Here is a 19,067-nt window from a genome sequence, read left to right on the forward strand (position 1 = left end):
TTTAAAAGTTTAAAATATGCGAGTGAAAATTTTTCAAGTCTTTTTTTAACGAAATATTAGACATCAATTAATGATTCTAAGCTAAAAATGACAGACAATTTGAATAATAAATCTAATTAACTACCTTCATTTTATGGCTGGGTTGAAACAAAAGCGGTTGAGCGACGTGTGTAAACGGGGGTTTCCAGGGTAAAACAGACAAATTAAAAATAGTTTGGGGGCTTGATGCGCCATGAATCTGCTATGGCAGCTTATAGACATATTGTTCTATGAAACACAACAGTTATTTTGGCTTAAAATACAGCAGTTTATTTTAAAGAGGAGTGGAAGAGCAGAAACTGCTTTTTCAGTCTTGCCTGTGTTTTCCGCCATATATGTTTATATATATTTTTTTGTCTGTTAGTCAGTCCATCTGTGTCCGTCTATGAATGGTGACACATCTCTCCCCATTTACACATGTCAGATGTTTTTACTATTTCTACATTTCCTGTGGCAACATAACATAAAATTAGGTTCCTGACGCAAAATTCCATTGTTTGTATTTTAGGCCTAAAGTTTCCATGGCAACTTCTGATCTACACTTCCCAAATTGCAGTTTTGTTCAAAAGAGCCACTCAGCATTTTTTAAATCATCTTGTCTCGACTTCGGTTTTTTGTCATGTGTGCTTTATCAATTCAGAAGAAAACCACAGTGTCATCCAAAACAGTGACAGAAAACTTAACGACTCAAATGACTTCCATATGTTCCTTTTTTGCCCTCCCCCACAAAGATTGACAGTTCTAACCTGGGCTTGACCTGATTTGACGTTAACTTAGTTTTTCGATGAAAAATGTTTTCCCATTTCCCTGTAATTCTTTTGACAGCTGGTTGTTTTACCTTGTGTTTGAAAAGACCCTTTTAAGAAGTTCCTTCACAGTGGTCCTGATCATCTTTCTTTGCCTCTGTATGTTCACTTCTTAAAGAAAATAAGATGTTGTTTTCTGCATTGTGGATGCAGATGTGGCATTCAGATTAGTATAGTGGACAATATAATTACCCGGTACCATAATCGTCATCGATATACACTGCTGGCCAAAAGTATTGGCACCCCTGCAATTCTGTCAGATAATGCTCAATTTCTTCAAAAAATGATTGCAATTACAAATGTTTTGGTAGTAATATCTTCATTTATCTTGCCTGCAATGAAAAAACAAAAAAGAGAATGAAAAAAAATTAAATGATCGGGTCCGATCACGTCATTTTCAAAGTATCGGCAAAAAAATATCGGACATGCCTTTTATTAATATATATAGATATATATTTAATTAAATCGTTTTCTAATTGTATTTAACGTTACAGACATAATATGTTACACTCATCCAGAGTCTTTAGTTTAGGTTTAAGGTAGGGTTATCAAATTTATCCCGTTAACGGCGGTATGTAATTTTTAAAAAAAATTATCACGTTAAAATATTTAACGCAATTAACGCATGCGCTGCACGACCCACTCACGCATTGTCGCATTCAATCTGTAATAGCGCCGTTTTAGCTATATATAGAGCTAAAAGGCAGCGTAAAATGAGTAGAGTGAATTTTGGAAGCCTTTGGAGCCTTTTTTTATTTGGCTAAAGCCTTACAATCCCTCTCCCTACGATTAGAAATATCGTGGGAAAGCAATGTGGGGAAGAAAGGTTGTAATTGATCTTTTTCTTAAGACCCTATAATATTTCCCAACGCAGAGAAGATACATCAATTGGTACCACTACGCACAGTCATGGTTGAACTTCTCATCATGCATTCGGGCAGAACAGTTAAATGGCTACAGTATCATTTACTGAAAGCTCAACAAATACACTAGATGGCAATATTTAGTCACAATATACAAAGTCACATTTATCCTTTAAGAATTACAAGTCTTTCTATCCGTGGATCCCACTCACAGAAAGAATGTTAATAATGTAAATGCCATCTTGAGGATTTATTGTCATAATAAACAAATACAGTACTTATGTACTGTATGTTGAATGTATATATTCGCCCGAGTTTTATTCATTTTTTTCTTAATGCATTGCCAAAAAGTATATGATCGGGAAAAATAATCGGGAATGATTGGAATTGAATCGGGAGCAAAAAAAAAGCAATCGGATCGGGAAGTATCGGGATCGGCAGATACTCAAACTAAAACGATCGGGATCGGATCGGGAGCAAAAAAACATGATCGGAACAACCCTATTCCAAAGCATTTGCAATTGCAATCATTTTCTGGGAGAAATTGAGCTTTATCTGACAAAATTCCGGGGTACCAATACTTTTGGCCAGCAGTGTATATACAGGAGTTACTGGATGGTCACTCAGATCCATCTCATTCTACAAAATAATTTATTTATTTGTTTTAGCAATTTCATCATCTTACTTTGGCTGAGATTACTGAAGAAGACAGCACTTCACTTATTCACAGTAATGTCTCACGATCTGTTTCTGCTGTTCTGTCCTGATCTCGCTTTGATTGCAGGCATGAAGTCATCTTGATCTTGTTTTATTTCTAAACTCGGTATTCATTTTTAAGTACATGGCAATGGGGATGTTGACCCCTTTGGAATTCTCTTGAGAAGCTGTGTTCCCCATTTGAGGAACACACACAAACACAGACACACACATAGTGAATACTCTTGGCTTTCCCCCTTGACTTCTTGAAAATAGGACTCGACCCCTCTGCATTGCAGATAAAACAGACCCTAGCACATATCACATGAACTGTGCACATTTCCGTTCTCACATGAAGTGTAAACAGCCACACCCTGTTGTGTGTGTCTGCGTGGGTTCCTGTCACTGGTCACCATAAAAGAGTGCTTACTGAAGAAACGATTGCGTCAGAATGCTGATCCATGCCCTTCCGAAAAAGGAAAGTCTGGAATGATTCAGACAAAACAGGAGTAGATAAGGCAGACTCCCAAAGCTGATAGATGACCTTCGCACAATGCTGCACAGGAATCCAAGTTCACTGTCTGCTACGATGAACTCATTCACTGCCAGTGACAGTGATAGATGTAGAATCCCTTTTATTGTGAAGGTCTAGCAGTGAATAAACACTGCCAAGCTTCATAGTTAAAAAAGAATCAACATCTATCGTTGCCAATTGCATCAATAAGTTAAGACTAAAATATGTGTTGTGACTCTTGTGACTCACTGTTGGAGTAATGTTCTTCTTAAGTGCACATGGCTTTTTGTTTGCCAGGCACAGCCGATTCAGATTTGAGGGATTCCTCACATTCCCTCTATTGTTTTTCGTTAACAGGAGTTCAAAGATGAAATCATTATTTCTCAGTGTGGGGCAAACACATACATACACTCATTCTCACTCACTCACTCACTCACTCACTCACTCACTCACTCACTCACTCACTCACTCACTCACTCACTCACTCACTCACTCACTCACTCACTCACTCACTCACTCACTCACTCACTCACTCACTCACTCACTCACTCACCCCACAAAACAGTGCTCAAATAGCACGTTACAATATTGCCATCTGCTGGCCATTTTGGGGACCGCCAAAGTGAAGTTTCTAAAAGTTGTTATTTGAAGAAAACCAACGCAATCACAGGCTAACAAGGGCGTAGGTTTGTATAGACCAAGGGTGGACAAACTATTCCACAAAGGGCCGCAGTGGGTGCGGGTTTCTGTTCCAACCCATCAAGAGGAAACCTTTTTACCAATCTGGTGTCTTGCAAGCGCAATCAGTTGATCACAGTCAGGTGCTTCTTGTTTCAGCAGAAACCCAATTGGTTAAACTGTCCTTGCTGGATCAGTTGGAGCAAAGACCAGGACCCACTACGACCCTTGAGGACTGGTTTGCCCACCCCTGGTATAGACCCTACTCGCCAACGTCACAGAATGACGTGTCGCTGTATCCGGCCGCCATATTGTCCGTCAGTGTTTATCCGTATTCTCAATGGTTTCAATTTGTCGTGCAATTTATAGTGCAATTCATGGAAGCCCCGGTGCTTTCAGACGCTGTAAACTCATTGGATGCGTTGCATAAAAGACATTATGTGGAAAAGCTTCAGTCTATCCATTCGCCAGATCCATATTTGATGCCTAAATCGATATTTTTCGACCCGCTGTCTTCGCCCTCTCTGCCTGACATCTGCTACCCTGATATCTACAACTATCTTGTCCACACAAAATCAGCCTATTCTCACGAAAGTTTGAAAAACTTTAAGAGCAGCACTCTAAGCAACATTACCCCGTGTGACCCTTTACTTCCAATTTTCTAAAATGGCGACAATCAATAAAAAAAAAGTTGACTGCGATGGCCGACGCTTCAAGGATAGGTGGATATTGGACTATTTCTTCAATAAAACACGCAACAACTGTGTCTGCCTCATTTGCAAAGAGACAGTCACTGTTTTCAAAGAGTTCGATGTAACGCAATATTACCAAACAAGACACGCTGACATGTACGACAACATTACAGGGAAGATACGCAGCGAGAAATTATAGCAACTTGAAGCTAGTTCAATTTCACAGCAGCAGTATTTCGCAAGAGCCCGAGTGTCGAAAGAGAACGCCACAAAGACGAGATTGTTGAAATTATGAATTTAAAAAAATATAAAGCAAATGTGACACACAGAAGGGCTTGCTAAAATTTGTTTAAATATATTGTTCTATGTAAATCAGCCAAGGTAGCCCCCCGCATTTTTTACCACACCAAATCTGGCCCCCTTTGCAAAAGGTTCGGACACACCTGTTTAACTTCTTTCACTTGGTACCAGCTAAATATTATTCAAAAAATAATGATGGTGGAAGAAATAAGCATCTTGAATTTGAAACTGTATGTTGTCGGCGATTAGCCTCGCAATGATCTTAATTGTGGTTGTCAGCCCAAAACCCTCTAAATATATATTAAATGCATCTTACCAGATATAAAATGACTACTACATAATCTGTAGTGATCGTTTGGTGCCCAGTTTTCTCGTCGAATTGCAGCAGTCCATCTCGCTCTCCTCTCCGGGTCTTTCGGAATACGGTAGAACTTTAAGTCTCTCCGTCTATCTTCTCTGTTTTTGCAACTGACCGCCACACACGACTTCACCATTTTGATTATTAATGTTAACGAGCAGAAAAACACGCCATAATAGGAGGAATTTACGTAACGTTAATGCATCAACACGACGAGCTGACGGACAATATGGCGCGGAGGCGTGGTTGTGACGTCATGTGAGTAGGGTCTATAGGGACGGTAGGGACATAACACCACCAACTTTTGAGGATACTGAAATTGTCCCTACTAACTTTTAAGCAACCTTATTTGCGTTATATAACAAGTTCAGTTATATAGGTAATTTAGATTGTCTTCCCGTAAGTTGTAAGGATAGAATTGACCCTACATTATGTTCAGACTTACATTTATCCTTTTCACTTGCTGAATGTGCTGGTCCATTTTTTTCCCCCTCAAACGCACGTTTGATTCGCTGATGACTAGAACCACCACATTCACACAATCCCGACAGAAATACATGTGGATATATTATCTGCCCCCTTTGAAAAGGAGGGATTTTAGAAGGTGGTTTTTTTTTTGTTTTTTTCCGGCTAGCAGCAGCCGCTGTAAGTAATGTAAAAAGACGTCAATGTTGTGAAAGTGGGGAACACACCACTAATTTTGCAACTGAAAGTCCGACCTGCGTCAGAGTTAGCGTAACATTAAACTGTGTGAACTTGCTAACCTGTAAAACTCAAGTAGAAAGCTGCTTAGAGACGTGTCTTGCTGTACTTTTTCTACTGTTAACGTTAATTCAACTGTGCATTTATTCCTTAATTAAAATGTATGTATTTTCTCCATCATTAAAAAAAGTTTTTATTTGCAGCCTATGCACATGTTAACCCCCCCCCCCCCACTTCCTCCCATGAAAACAATTTTACTGTAACTTTTTTCATTTTTATGTAGGAACCAGCTATTTTTGAGAAATGTAGCCAGTCGGTTTTGTCTTATTAATGCCCCGTCCACAGCAAAAAGTGTACATGCAGGTTATGCTGTTATAACGTCCCTACCAATGTTGAGACCAAACCTATGGCCTTGCAGGCTAAATATGCAGGAATAGTCAAACCAAGATTTTGAAAAAAAAACCAAAAAAAACTTGAATGTCAAACGTTAAAAACTACAGAACGTACAGTAACATTGTTATTATTATTATTTTAAATCATGATTTCATACTAAAATTAAACCACTAAGTCAAACATTGTTTAATTTTGATGTAGTTGTCATCATACTACTCGAGCACAGGTATTACTTCATCTTACACCAGTTCATTTATTTATTTATTTATTGACCTGAGAGGCTCTTTTGTTTGACTGTCCATTTGAGCCGCTGTTTTTCTCGTGCTCCTTGCCTTATGAAAATAAAGACATTCTGAACGAAACCTGACTTCTGATTTCATAACTAGGTATCATTCTGTTTGTTGTGTATATGTAATAATTTGAGGTATTAATTTGTCCCTATAGAATCGTCTTTATTGTTATTGTATATATTGAACATCATGAAACAACGAAATGAGACGTGGCACTCCAGAAAAAACATACAGTGGGGTAAATAAGTACAGTATTTAGTCAACCACTAATTGTGCAAGTTCTCCCACTTGAAAATATTAGCGAGGCCTGTAATTGTCAACATGGGTAATCCCCAACCATGAGAGACAGAATCTGGGAGAAAAAAAAAACAGAAAATCACATTGTTTGATTTTTAAAGAATTTATTTGCAAATCATGGTGGAAAATAAGTATTTGGTCAATATCAAACATTAATCTCAACACTCTGTTATGTACCCTTTGTTGGCAATATGTTGTAAGAGGACTTCAATTCACTGTTTTCTGCGTGAATCTCGGATCCATGCGGGCTCCAGTAGGTCTCCTGCAATATTTGCGGCAACTGTGGTGTAATTCAATGGAAGATTCACTTGCTTTCATTTGCCACAAAACAGTGAATTTTGGTGGTAGCAAAATCATGGTCTGGGGTTACATCCAGTAATGTGGGTGTGCGAGAGATCTGCAGGATGGAGCGCAACATAAATAGTCTGAAATATCAACAAATCTAAGCTGCCTCTTGCATTCCTAACCAAAAAAAGGGACAAATTCTGCAGCAGGATGGTGCTCCATCTCATACTTCAATCTCTTAACTCCAAGTTCCTCAAAGCAAAGAAGATCAAGATCGTCCAAGACTGGCCAGCCCAGTCACCAGACATGAACAGGTTGAAAGAGCAAGCATGGAAGACGAAACCCAAGAATGTTGATGAACTCTGGCAGGCATGCAAGACTGCTTTCTTTGATGTTCCTGATGACTTTATCAATAAATTGTATGAATCCTTGCCGAACCGCATGGATGCAGTCCTTTAAGCCCATGGAAGTCATACAAAATATTACATTTGGATCTCACAGCACCACTACTTAATTTGCTTATGTTATGTAACATATTTTTGTATTTCAAGTACAGTTTTTTGTTCAATTTTCACACTACTTTCTGTAGGCGACAAAAACTTTTGTCTTGCCAAAATTGGACCTTTATGTCTTCATTAAATGATAAATCTTTTTTCTGTGAAACAAATATATTATTGTACATTCAACCAGTGGCGGAGCTAGACTTTTATTCTTGGGGTGGCCAGGGGGTGGCCGAGGCTATTTCAGGGGGTCCACAGACTATAACAATACATTTGTTTCTTGACTTATCAATTGCAATCAGAGTGTCAAATGTTGAAATGTACATACTAAACACACAGGTGATGAGATTTATGTATATAATTTATAAACTTGATAATAACTATTTTTTACAGAAATGGTGAAAATGCACCAACACATTCACAGTTACTCATACGACCCCCCCCCCCCTTCTCTCTTATCAGTCTATCTTATGAATAGATGATGCAATTCATCATGCAAATCATTTGTTATAATTAGTCTGAATTTGTATGTCATTATCAGTGTTGTTAATAACGGCGTTACAATATAACGGCGTTACTAATGGCGTTATTTTTTTCAGTAGTGGGTAATCTAATTAATTACTTTTCTCATCTTGGCAACGCCATTACCGTTACTGAGGACGGAAAGGCATGCGTTACTATGCGTTACTATATTGGTCGAAAAGTCGAGAGGGAGAGGGAGAGGGAGAGTGGAAAAGTCTGAGGGAGACGGACTCACCGAGACGACAGAGCAGAGCAGGAGCGGGGAGGAGGCAAGAAAGTTGTGACGCCGAGCAAACGCGATGCTAGGTAGCTCCAATAATACATGTTGTACCCGATAGCCTTCAAACTACGCCCGCATGTTATGGTAGATATGGTAGACATGGTAGATATCACTTGTACTGTATATAGATATAACTAGATGCAAAATGACAGACATGGCACTAAATGCGTTAGTAGACAGGCGCCATCTTAAAGCAGTAGGCTTTTTAGGACGGCTCTGTTGTAGAGAACCTTCCTAGCGAACCTAAGTAACTTTTTATCTAAAATACTTCTAAATCGGCAAAATCTTGACTTGAATCTATCTTTCAATGATGAAACAGTTTTAAAACTTTCATATGTCGAAAGTAGAGAGAAGGGAACTAATGCAATAATGGGAGCAATTTTAACAACTTTTAACAGTTGATTCAGGGTAAAGGGTAAATTAGGGTAAAGAATTGGGCTCGGGCCAATTGTACCAAAAACCTCCACAAAAAACTTCACATAGTGTGGCCAATGTTTTTTTTTTTTTTTTTTTTTTTTTTTTTTTTGAGGGGAAAAAAAAAAGTAATTATCACCAATTACTTTGCCAAGTAACTAATTACTCTTACATTCAGGTAATTGAGTTACGAACGCAATTACTTTTTGGGAGAAGTAATTTGTAACTATAATTAATTACTTTTTTTCAGTAAGATTAACAACACTGGTCATTATGTCACTAAATTATTTCCAGGAGATTGTAGATAAGTGATGTATGCAAAATAATTAATCCAAATATTTTAAGATAACTATTAAGATAAATATATTTCCATACAATGGCTTCCATACTAGTGGTATGGAAGCCATTGTATGGAAATATATAGTAGAACTACTACTATAGAACTAAATATAAAAAATTAAGTTCCATACTTTCCATACTCACATAGGAAACCTGTATCTGAAAAATGACTGCTGAAGTGAGCATGTGACTGCTTCTCAGACCAGAGAAGCTGCTTCTCTGCTCTGACTGACCTGGTGATGGGCAGTGTGTGCCAGATTCTTTCTCATCCTGAGCCTGACTCGTCCCAGACTTGGATCGCTTTAAAAAGAGGTTATAAATCTTCGCCCCCTGCCTTTTCATTCTGAACTGTCCCTATGAAACAATGAGCCAGTCCTGTTAACGTTACTCCTAGCATCACTCATAATCACACAATGTTGGTAAATGATTAAATCCCTACTTCAAGCCTTAAAAAATTCAGGGCAAATAAACCACCGTAGACATTATATTACATAACATAATAATACATATATACATAATAGACATAATATTCTGACTTTTAAGCTAGTTGACAGCAGGCCCGGCCAACTACCGTGTTTACGTGACGTTTCATTTAAGGCAAGAGAGCATGAGACAGCTGGCTAATGCTCTACAATTATTGGAGAAACATGTATGTAAATAGCGACCCAAATGGATTAAATATAGACGTTAATATCGAGCGGCTGTTGGAAGCTGGACGACATGAGATAACGTTAACGTTTGCTTGATGCCGTGGCTCTCTGTTTTAGCGACAACAAAAAATCTCCTTCCTACAAATTTAAACATTGACTCATTAGGACACCAGCATAAAACTTACATTACGACGAGGATTTCATAGGCTTGAAGGCAGGGTATCCAACTTCGTCTCCTTGTTTGTTCTTGTCACTTTGTTTATCTTCCGTGTTCCATTCCGTCAACGATGACCAAGTACTCAAATCTCAAATCTTCCTCCGTTTCAGTGGCGATTCTTCTTCTCCTCGTGAAAGCGAATTTGCAACGCTTTATGGTACATAGCGCTAACTACTGTACAGGAAGGACTTAGCAGTCGGTGCCGCGATATGTCATTGTCAATCATCTGGGGTGGCACCTGGGGGTCCAATCAGATTTTAGGGGGGTCCAGTGCTACCCCGGCCCCCCCTCTAGCTCCGCCACTGCATTCAACATCATTTGGGAGGGTCTTAGCTTTCATATGAGCCATTTCTAAAACCAATTGAATAATTAAAAATCAGGTTATTAGCAATTGTTTCTACAAAATGGATACGCGACAAGACTTTGTCCCGTATTATCATGAAAATAGTGTGATTTGTAGAACGAATGAATACTGGTAGGCCCCTGCTTTGTGACCAAATGAGCATACGAGTATCACAATGACAATATGAAATCCCGCTCGTCTCGTTGGTCGAGGTACTCTCGCCTGTCAAGAAGATAGGAAGACAACACAGCAGCATGGGCGACCCAAAACTAATCCAGCATTAAAATTATAAGAAGTTATGAATATCATTGTTTTATGTTTGCACTTTCCTGAATGCACAAAATGTTCTGCTTTGTAGATTAACCCTCACAAATTCTACGATCAAGTCAGTGTGATCAATCATGTGGCGCCTTTAAAGCGCTGTGTAAAAAATAAATTTAAAAAATCACATAAAGCACTTGAAAGCAATGACTTCAAACTCTCTCCCAGTTTTTTGCGCACCGATAGACCACAGAAAACCGGAGATTTGCTCGTTTTAATTTGATGATAGAAAATATCTTTATTCGTGTACGGAAGAAATTTGGGCCACTGAAGAAGAAGAAAAAACAGTGGCCAAGATTTTGAGAATGAAGTCAGAATTCTGAGAATAAAGTGGCCAGTATTTGTTTTTCCTTCAATTGCCCTAATCCTCCGCCGTAATCCATGCATGTGTGCGCACTAGACACCAGAGGACAGTCGTCCTGTTAACCAATGAGGTTTCTGGTAAAACAAGCAACACCTGACTGCAATCAACTGATTACACTTGTAGAACACCAGATTGGTGAAAAAGTGTGATGTTGCTCTGTTGGAGTGAAATCAAGTGGAGACCACTTGGTGAAACTGTCTGTGCTCGATTGGTATGAACAAAAACCAGGACCCACAGCAGCCCTTGAGGACCAGTTTGGAGACCCTGGATTTATAGTAACGCTTCGTCGTAACCCCCAGCTAAAATACATGGACATAAAATGCGTAGTGGCTTATACAGCTACATTACTCTACGTCAGGAGTGGGCAAACGGTCCTTGGGGTCCGCAGTGGGTCCTGGTCTTTGTTCCAACTGATTCAGAACAGACAGTTTAACCAATGAGATTTCAGCAGAAAAAAAGAAGTACCTGACTGCAATCAAGTGATTGCATTTGTAAGAAACCAAAAAGGTGAAAGGCTGTCTTCATGATGGGTTTGGACAAAAACCCGCACCCACTGCGGCCCTTTATGGAATAGTTTGTCCACCCATGCCCTACGTAATAATACTACCGTATTTTTTCGGACTGGGTGCGACTTATACTTTGGAGCGACTTATGTGTGAAATTATTAACCCATTATTATATCATTTCACATGTTATTTTGGTGTTTTGGAGTGACACTGATGGTTTGGTAAACTTGTTAGCATGTTCTTTACGCTATAGTTATCTGAATAACTCTAAATATCTATGTTACGTTAACATACCGGCCACATTCGCATTTCGTTGTTCATGTATCATGTAACATTATCATACTGTACCCTTATTCAACATGTTGTTCTCTATTGTATTTTTATGTTAAATTGCCTTTCAAGATGACATATCTGTTCTATATGTTGGATTTTATCAAGTAAATTTCCCCCAAAAATGCGACTTATACTCCGGTATGACTTGTATATGTTTTTTTCTTCTTTGTTGGGCATTTTATGGCTGGTGCGACTTATACTCAGGTGCAATTTATCGTCCGAAAAAATACAGTACTTTTATTCTCGTATTAATAGTACAAATTTAATCTCGTAGTCCCCCCCCCCCCCCATTTAATTTGGCCCTATTACTCCATCATAAAGGACAGATATTTTATTGTACAGTAGTATTTTTCCCCCCTAAATTTTGTATTAAAACATATTGCTGGTAATTATTTTCCTCATGTGCTTATATCACTCAAATATGCACCTAATTAATTCAGGTTTGAGTAAAAAAGTACAAAGAAAAAAAACTTTTTCCCTCAAAAAAAAAAAAAAAAAAAAAAAAAAGAACCAATGGGTGGCGGTTATTTGGCCGGCTCTACCTGAATTGGCAACCCTACCTGCACACAGTACATGTGTTCCCTGTACCACAGTGGTGTCAAACCGATTCCACAAAGGGCCGCAGTGGGTCCTAGTCTTTGTTCCAACAGATCCAGCAAAGACACTTCTACCAATGAGGTTTCTGCTGGAATAAGCTGCACCTGACTGCAATCAACTGATTAGAATTGTAAAACACCAGATTGGTGAAAAGGTATTCATCTCGTTTGGGTGGAATGAAATCCAGTACCCACTGCGGACCTTTGAGGACTGGTGCTGTACCAGATTGTTTTGAATCTCCTTCTAAAACACAGGATAGTCAAGAAATTAAATTTATACCCTAAACCTAACCTAACCCTAAACCCTAACCCGAAAAACAATACAGTTTGCTTCAGCAGGGTTGTCAAAAATTCTAGATCAGGGGTGGGCAAACAGCCTTTCACCAATCTGGTTTCTTACAAGTGCAATCAGTTGATTGCAGTCAGGTGCTTCTTATTTCCATTGAAACCTCATTGGTTAAAAGCTCTGTGCTGGATCAGTTGGAACAAAGACCAGGACCCACTGCGGCCCTCGAGGACCGGTTTTCCCACCCCTGATCTAGATGATAACAAATTTGTAACACAAAAGGAGACTAATTGCAGTCAGCAGCGTTGTTATCTTGGAAACTTGGAAATCTCTAAATGGCTCTGGTCTAGAAGTTGTAGGAATTGCAAAAAAAAAAAAAAAAAAAAAATCATAGACTTGCTAGCTAGTGTGCACTACCAAGTCGACAAAGAAAAATGCCATCATGTCAAAACAAAACTACATTACCCAGACTTCATTTGAAACGAAACGGCTGACAAATATTTTTGCCGCCGTTTAAAAAAAAAAAGTATTTATTTTAAAAACATGTTTTAAAAATAATGAATATGTGAAATAACGTCTGTATATATGAAACTAAGGATAATAAAAAATAAAATTAATTAATTAATTTAAAAAAGTCCGTAAGCATATGACGAACCGGAAGTGGATTCAACTTCCTTTCCTCCATTCGGTGAGTGCGTGGTTGCCTCGCATTTGTATTACTCTGGCGAAAGTTTGATACGTTAAGGAAGTTTTCAACGCACAGAAACACAACTTACCTCAATAACACTTCTTTATTTGTTCATTTTTAGATTGCAACCATGGGCCGTCGACCAGCCCGCTGGTAAGTAGGTTTTTTTTACGTGTCATGCCGCGGCCCGACAGGAAAGTAAAATGGCAGCGGCTTCGCCCCGCGACATGTGGACCGTGCTAGTTTACTTGCCTTATCGAAAATGCAGGGCCAGTCGTCTTGGCTAAAGTTCTCACTTGGTTTCACGTTGTACGTGCGTTTGTTTTAAGCTCATAAACATTTCGTCGCGCTAGCTAGCCATAGAAGGATTTATACGGCGTACCTTTACGTTAGCATACCGGTATCTGTCACTTCGATGTATCAAGTTTATTGGCTGTAATTGTAGCAATGTAATTTGTTTTACCTCTTGTAGCCTTTTTTCCTTATGGAGCCCCAATCCAAACTTTTAATGATTTGACGGACTTCATTTTGAAGCAGTGTAAAACCTATTTTGGCCAGCTTGAAAAAAGGTTTTAGTACATACGCAGTTATCCACACGTGTAATGTACTAGTGATGCATATATTGATAATTTGGAATGAGTGTTTCATTGAGCGTCCAGTCAAATGATTTACAGTCTCATACTTTCTACCCATTTCTTTCCCACAGCTACAGGTACTGCAAGAACAAACCCTACCCCAAGTCCCGTTTCTGTAGGGGTGTGCCTGGTAAGTGGATACTTTTTCATTTTTCATGTTAAAATGACCTTCCACTTTGCAGTTTATTAAGCCGACTAGTTTTGCTGTGGTGCATTTCTGGTGTGCAAAAGCTGCATACAGAAAATCTTTGTTGTGTATGTCCTCAGCTGTGAGGTGCTGAGTTCTTTAAGGGATCACTGAGACATTTTCACATATCAAAATGTAAAAAAAAAAAAAAAAAAAAAAGATCTCCACAGTTGCCGCTCTTTAAAATTTAGTTTCTTAATTATTTAAGACCCCAAGATCAGGATCTTTGACCTGGGCAGGAAGAAGGCCAAGGTGGATGAGTTTCCCCTGTGTGGCCACATGGTCTCTGATGAATATGAGCAGCTGTCCTCAGAAGGTGAGAAATTGTATTGTTTAACATTTAAAGTTGCAAAGTTAACTGAAAATGGGGAGGGCAGTATTTATTGGTTGAAACTGAACATTTCATGTTGATTATTCAATATGGCAAAAGTCAGCATCCCCCCTTTTATAAACTCATCATTTCTAGTCTTTAACCCTGCCTACCCATTTTTTGCGTGTGGTTTCTAAACGATTTACTGTTATTCTGTTTCACCACTAGTATTGTAAAAAGGCAAAACAACAAGGTGAATACAAACACTGCACAGCAAACAATGAGGAGATGATATTTAAAAAAAAAAACTGCTCATCAGCAGTATGACAAAGATACAGGACACAGTGTGACTAAATATTGAGGGACAGATACGGTGGCCCTGCATACTTGGCAAATTAAAAAATTGCAACGGCAAATTAAAAAAAAAAAAAAAGACAAATCAGAAAACGGCAAATCTAAAAAAATTTACATTAAGGAACCGGAAAAGGTAGGTACTGATGAACTAAGTTATTCAGCTTCTGGTGCCATATTTGAAAATGCGCATTACGCAAGACGTGAATGTGGCTGCTGCTATAATTGAATTTTTTTTTATTTTTTGGCACAAACATACGGACTTAAGAAGTAATCAATATTTTATGCCATACGTATGTCCTGAATAAAAAAAATTATATGAATTTTGTATTGTATGTTCGCGTACTGCCAGCGCAGCAATATTGTGTCAGTGAGACGTTTCTATTGGTGTGTTCGGTTTAGCGACGCTTCCATTGGCTGGATTCGCAGGCGCAAAGACTTGTGGGTTAACTGACATCATGTTAGTAAACGGAGTAATAGGAATGTCACATCGAACACACCATTGCGGCGACGGCAGAGCTCCTTGTAACGCAGCAGTGCTGCAACGATTTATCGATTAACTTGAGTACTCGATTGGAAAAAAAGATTTGAATTAAATTTTGCTGCCTCGAGTATTCGTTTAATTTAAATGGCGTTGTAATAATTTGTTTTTGAAAGTTTGCATTTAGTTTTATTGGTTTTGGTGGATACACTGCCCTCTAGTCTGCCTCATTTTACATGGCCAAATCCAGCTGCTCCCTGTTAAGACCAATATAAGCTAGGTTTTTGTTTGTGCTAAGTTATTTTTTTAATGCATTTGTAATTTAGGTTAAAGGGATATTTAGCCAATTTTTTGGGAATATGTGTCTGAACCATTTAAGAGCATTTTTTTTTTCTTAAGTATTTTATAGCATTTAAGCTAGTGGACTTTTGCTATGTAAGTTAGCCACTTGTTTTTTTGTTGTGCAAATATAGATCCTTATTACTTTTAATACCATTTGAGGCCCATCTTAGGTATTTTAATTTTTCATGTTTATCTGATTATTCGAACTATTTCATCAATTAATCGACTATTAAAATAATCGATCGCTGCAGCCCTAGCTGCAATATAATATGCTTTCATATAAATGAATTTTTATTCGGACATATGTATGAAGTAGAATATTCAAACGTATGTCCCGAATAATCGTTCAATCAGCGATGAATACTTTTTGGCTAGGTTCATACTACAGGTCTTAATGCACAAATCTGATTTTTTGTCATATCCGTTTTTTGGGCGTGCCCGTTCAGACTGCCTTTGACAATTGAGACCGTTCAAGTATCAAGTATGCGCGCTAATTCGCAGTTTGAGATGCGCTCAGCAAAGACACCCGCATGCACAGAAGCCTCAAAACAAATTTCACATGGTAGCTGTATGTCATTCCAGAGTGATCATATTTTGAGTTCCAAAAAGCGGACATGAATAAGACATTAATAATCCCCGTTTAGTCCTATATTCAAAGTTTATATGGACTGATAGAACGCATACACGCGCACACACATGAGCCTTGACGTGTGTGCGTGGCGAAATGACGTGGGTGCGTCAGTTTGCCTCGACTTGGCCATGTGTGCTAAAATATTGCTAATTCGGCGCACAGAATGAAAATCGAAAATTGTAAGGCTTATTCTTTTCATTTTTTATGACTGGTCAAGCCCGCTTCGTGCTTAAAAGCAGAGTTCAAGCTAGGCGCTAATGCCTACATGCCTGCCGTCCTCCGCGCCTCTTGCTTTTTGATGATGTAATTGCTGCATGAATTCTGATTTGGGAGTCTTGACAGTTCAGACCACCAGTCACTTTCTGAAAAAATGTGGCCCTGATAGGATTTGAACCACATACGAAAGTGACTCAGATCAGATTTTAAATGGTCCGCTTCTATGCGACTTGTCCCGTTCAGACCGTCAAGTTAATGCTTGACTCGAGTCGGAAAAACACAAAAAAATCTGATTCGTGCATTAACACCTGTAGTATGAACTTAGCCTTTGACTGGTACCTTCCAGTGCTTGATGAGCGTTGTACCTTCAATGGTCCTGTAGGGCCCATTTGCATCAACCCTATAGCACCAACTAGAGGCAACAGTCACTCAGTTTACTTGCACATGTCCAGTTCCTTTCAGGTTGGTAAAGACCGTTTGTAATACATTTTTAGGCACATGTCTCTGTTGCTGTGATGACTCTTTGTTCGCCATTAAAAGGAAGTACATTTCGTCAGGGACTTGGGCAGCTTGTAGAGCAACGAATTTTGGCAGTTTTTTTTTTTTTTTTTTTAAATTAGGCCAATTAGAAGATTCATTTTGGTTTTAAATAAGGGTGTGGCTGCACAGCTCAGTAGCGCCTCTTTTTTTGTAGAACCCTGTTCATTTATTCACATAGATGTGTGAATATTTCCCATCTCAGGACGTACAAAAACATTTTTCAGTCATGCCCCCGACACAAAAGAGGTTCCACACTAAAAATGAGGCAAGTTTCAAGCACTGATTGGTTTCTCATGAGATAAGTGGGGGACGATCTGCCACCACCCTGAGTTGCGTGGCGTCCTACTCGTGTGACATCCGAGTTGCACCAAACTGTGAGGGCCCGTTCAGTCCTGCTTGCAGGCCTAGTTGTTTTTTGATTTGCCATTTTGTTATGTGACTTGTCGTTTTTTTTTTTTTTTAATATGATTTGCTGTTTTTTAAATTTGCTGATTTGTTTTTGAATTTGCAGATTTTTTTACTTGCAGTTTTGCACTTCAGGGCCAACCTAGACAGATGAGATGTTCATTTATAATGGTATCAGGTCATACTTCTACTACTCCTAGACTTTTTGAATATAGTTTTATTCATGTATTCTACTTTTCAATTGGTCTTCTCATATGACACACATAAGTGTTGCACTATATTGTTTCATTCCCTTGCATCATCCAAGTCAGACCCTTTTTCTATTTAGCTATATAAGATTTTTTTTTTGTTTCAGCAAAAGTTTGATCACAAAAGTTGAAATATTAGAAGTTGTAGCCTCTTGAAAAACAGTGGTTGGGACAGAAAAAGGACTGAAACCACCAAGAAAAGGCATCTTTGTCTAAATTACTGCAATGAAATATAGAAACACACAGAGCTATGTAACATGTGTATAAAGTTAGTCTAATAATATGTATTTGTGACTACAAAAAAATCCCATGATTAGGGTCAGAAGATCCTTCTCTAGACATGTGTCAACGAGGGTGCTCCTATGAATGCAAATGACTAATGAGGACGCAAACGCTCATACAGTACATAGTTAAATAGATGCAGATTAGGGTCATAAGATTCTTTTCTAGATAAAAGAAATTGGTATCAACTGACCAAACTTTGGGCATAGGGGTGTGAATGAGCAATTCATGACCATCAAGAATTTTCAGTCTTTGTCAGTGTTTGCGATTTAAGTTTAGGCTCTTAATGCATCTTGAACCGCCTCGGCGGGCTATTTGCACAGCTCTGGAGGCTGCCCGTATCTGTGCTAACAAGTACATGGTGAAGACCTGCGGTAAAGATGGTTTCCACATCCGCATGCGTCTGCATCCTTTCCATGTCATCCGCATCAACAAAATGTTGTCCTGTGCCGGAGCTGACAGGTGAGTGTGATTCGCTGTATTCTGATGTATTCGAGTTTTCACCCCTCAAGTCATAATGATCCTTTCCATCCTCTTAGGCTCCAGACAGGAATGCGTGGTGCTTTTGGTAAGCCACAGGGCACAGTGGCCCGTGTGCACATTGGTCAGGTGATCATGTCTGTGCGTACCAAGGCCCAGAACAAGGAGCATGTGGTTGAAGCCCTGCGCAGAGCCAAGTTCAAGTTCCCTGGCCGCCAGAAGGTAAGTGTTACTTATGGATCATTGCAGTTTATTAAGCCGACTAGACTTGCTGCTGTGCATTTCTGGTGTGCAAAGGCTGCAAACAACAACTCATTGGTGTGTATGTCCTCAGCTGTGAGGTGCTGAGAGCTTTAAGGGACCACTGAGACAAATCTTGAATCTAGCTATTAGATTTTTGACTTGCGTAATGTTTTTTTTTTCTCGTCAGATCCATATCTCCAAAAAGTATGGCTTCACCAAGTTCAATGCCACCGACTTTGATGACATGTTGGCTGAGAAACGTGTCATTCCCGATGGCTGTGGTGTCAAGTACATCCCCAATAAAGGACCTCTGTCCCGCTGGAAGGCCATCCATGCTGTTTAGAGCACTTGTAGCTTTTCATTGACTACAACCAATAAACGTGGCTTTCATTACTTAAGTGTCTAGTTCATTTTCATTGGGTCACATATGTAGGTTATGTACTG

The 19,067-nt window shown here is 38.9% G+C and overlaps 1 protein-coding gene and 2 non-coding genes across 3 annotated transcripts; all 3 read left to right on the plus strand.

Annotated features, from left to right (window-relative positions):
• Positions 1 to 13,253: 13,253 nt before the first annotated feature.
• Positions 13,254 to 19,016, plus strand: rpl10 (ribosomal protein L10). Its single transcript, XM_057821909.1, has 7 exons — positions 13,254 to 13,272; positions 13,394 to 13,425; positions 13,979 to 14,037; positions 14,303 to 14,410; positions 18,224 to 18,362; positions 18,440 to 18,602; positions 18,811 to 19,016. The coding sequence occupies exons 2-7, from the start codon at positions 13,403 to 13,405 to the stop codon at positions 18,964 to 18,966; spliced, it is 648 nt and encodes a 215-aa protein (XP_057677892.1). The 5' UTR covers positions 13,254 to 13,272; positions 13,394 to 13,402; the 3' UTR covers positions 18,967 to 19,016.
• On the plus strand, positions 14,084 to 14,215 carry LOC130912577 (small nucleolar RNA SNORA70). The gene has a single exon (XR_009062630.1). It is a non-coding gene; the product is annotated as a small nucleolar RNA SNORA70 (small nucleolar RNA).
• LOC130912576 (small nucleolar RNA SNORA70) lies at positions 18,624 to 18,755 on the plus strand. The gene has a single exon (XR_009062629.1). It is a non-coding gene; the product is annotated as a small nucleolar RNA SNORA70 (small nucleolar RNA).
• Positions 19,017 to 19,067: the final 51 nt, after the last annotated feature.

The sequence above is a fragment of the Corythoichthys intestinalis genome, chromosome 2, assembly GCF_030265065.1.
Source record: "Corythoichthys intestinalis isolate RoL2023-P3 chromosome 2, ASM3026506v1, whole genome shotgun sequence".
NCBI classification, from domain to species: domain Eukaryota; kingdom Metazoa; phylum Chordata; class Actinopteri; order Syngnathiformes; family Syngnathidae; genus Corythoichthys; species Corythoichthys intestinalis.

Excerpts from the sequence above, each read along its gene's own strand:
- rpl10 (XM_057821909.1), top strand. The coding sequence starts at position 13,403 with ATGGGCCGTCGACCAGCCCGCTG. Across the intron at positions 13,426-13,978 it reads GGCCGTCGACCAGCCCGCTG|CTACAGGTACTGCAAGAACA; the intron begins GTAAGTAGGTTT and ends TCTTTCCCACAG. Across the intron at positions 18,603-18,810 it reads AGTTCCCTGGCCGCCAGAAG|ATCCATATCTCCAAAAAGTA; the intron begins GTAAGTGTTACT and ends TTTTCTCGTCAG.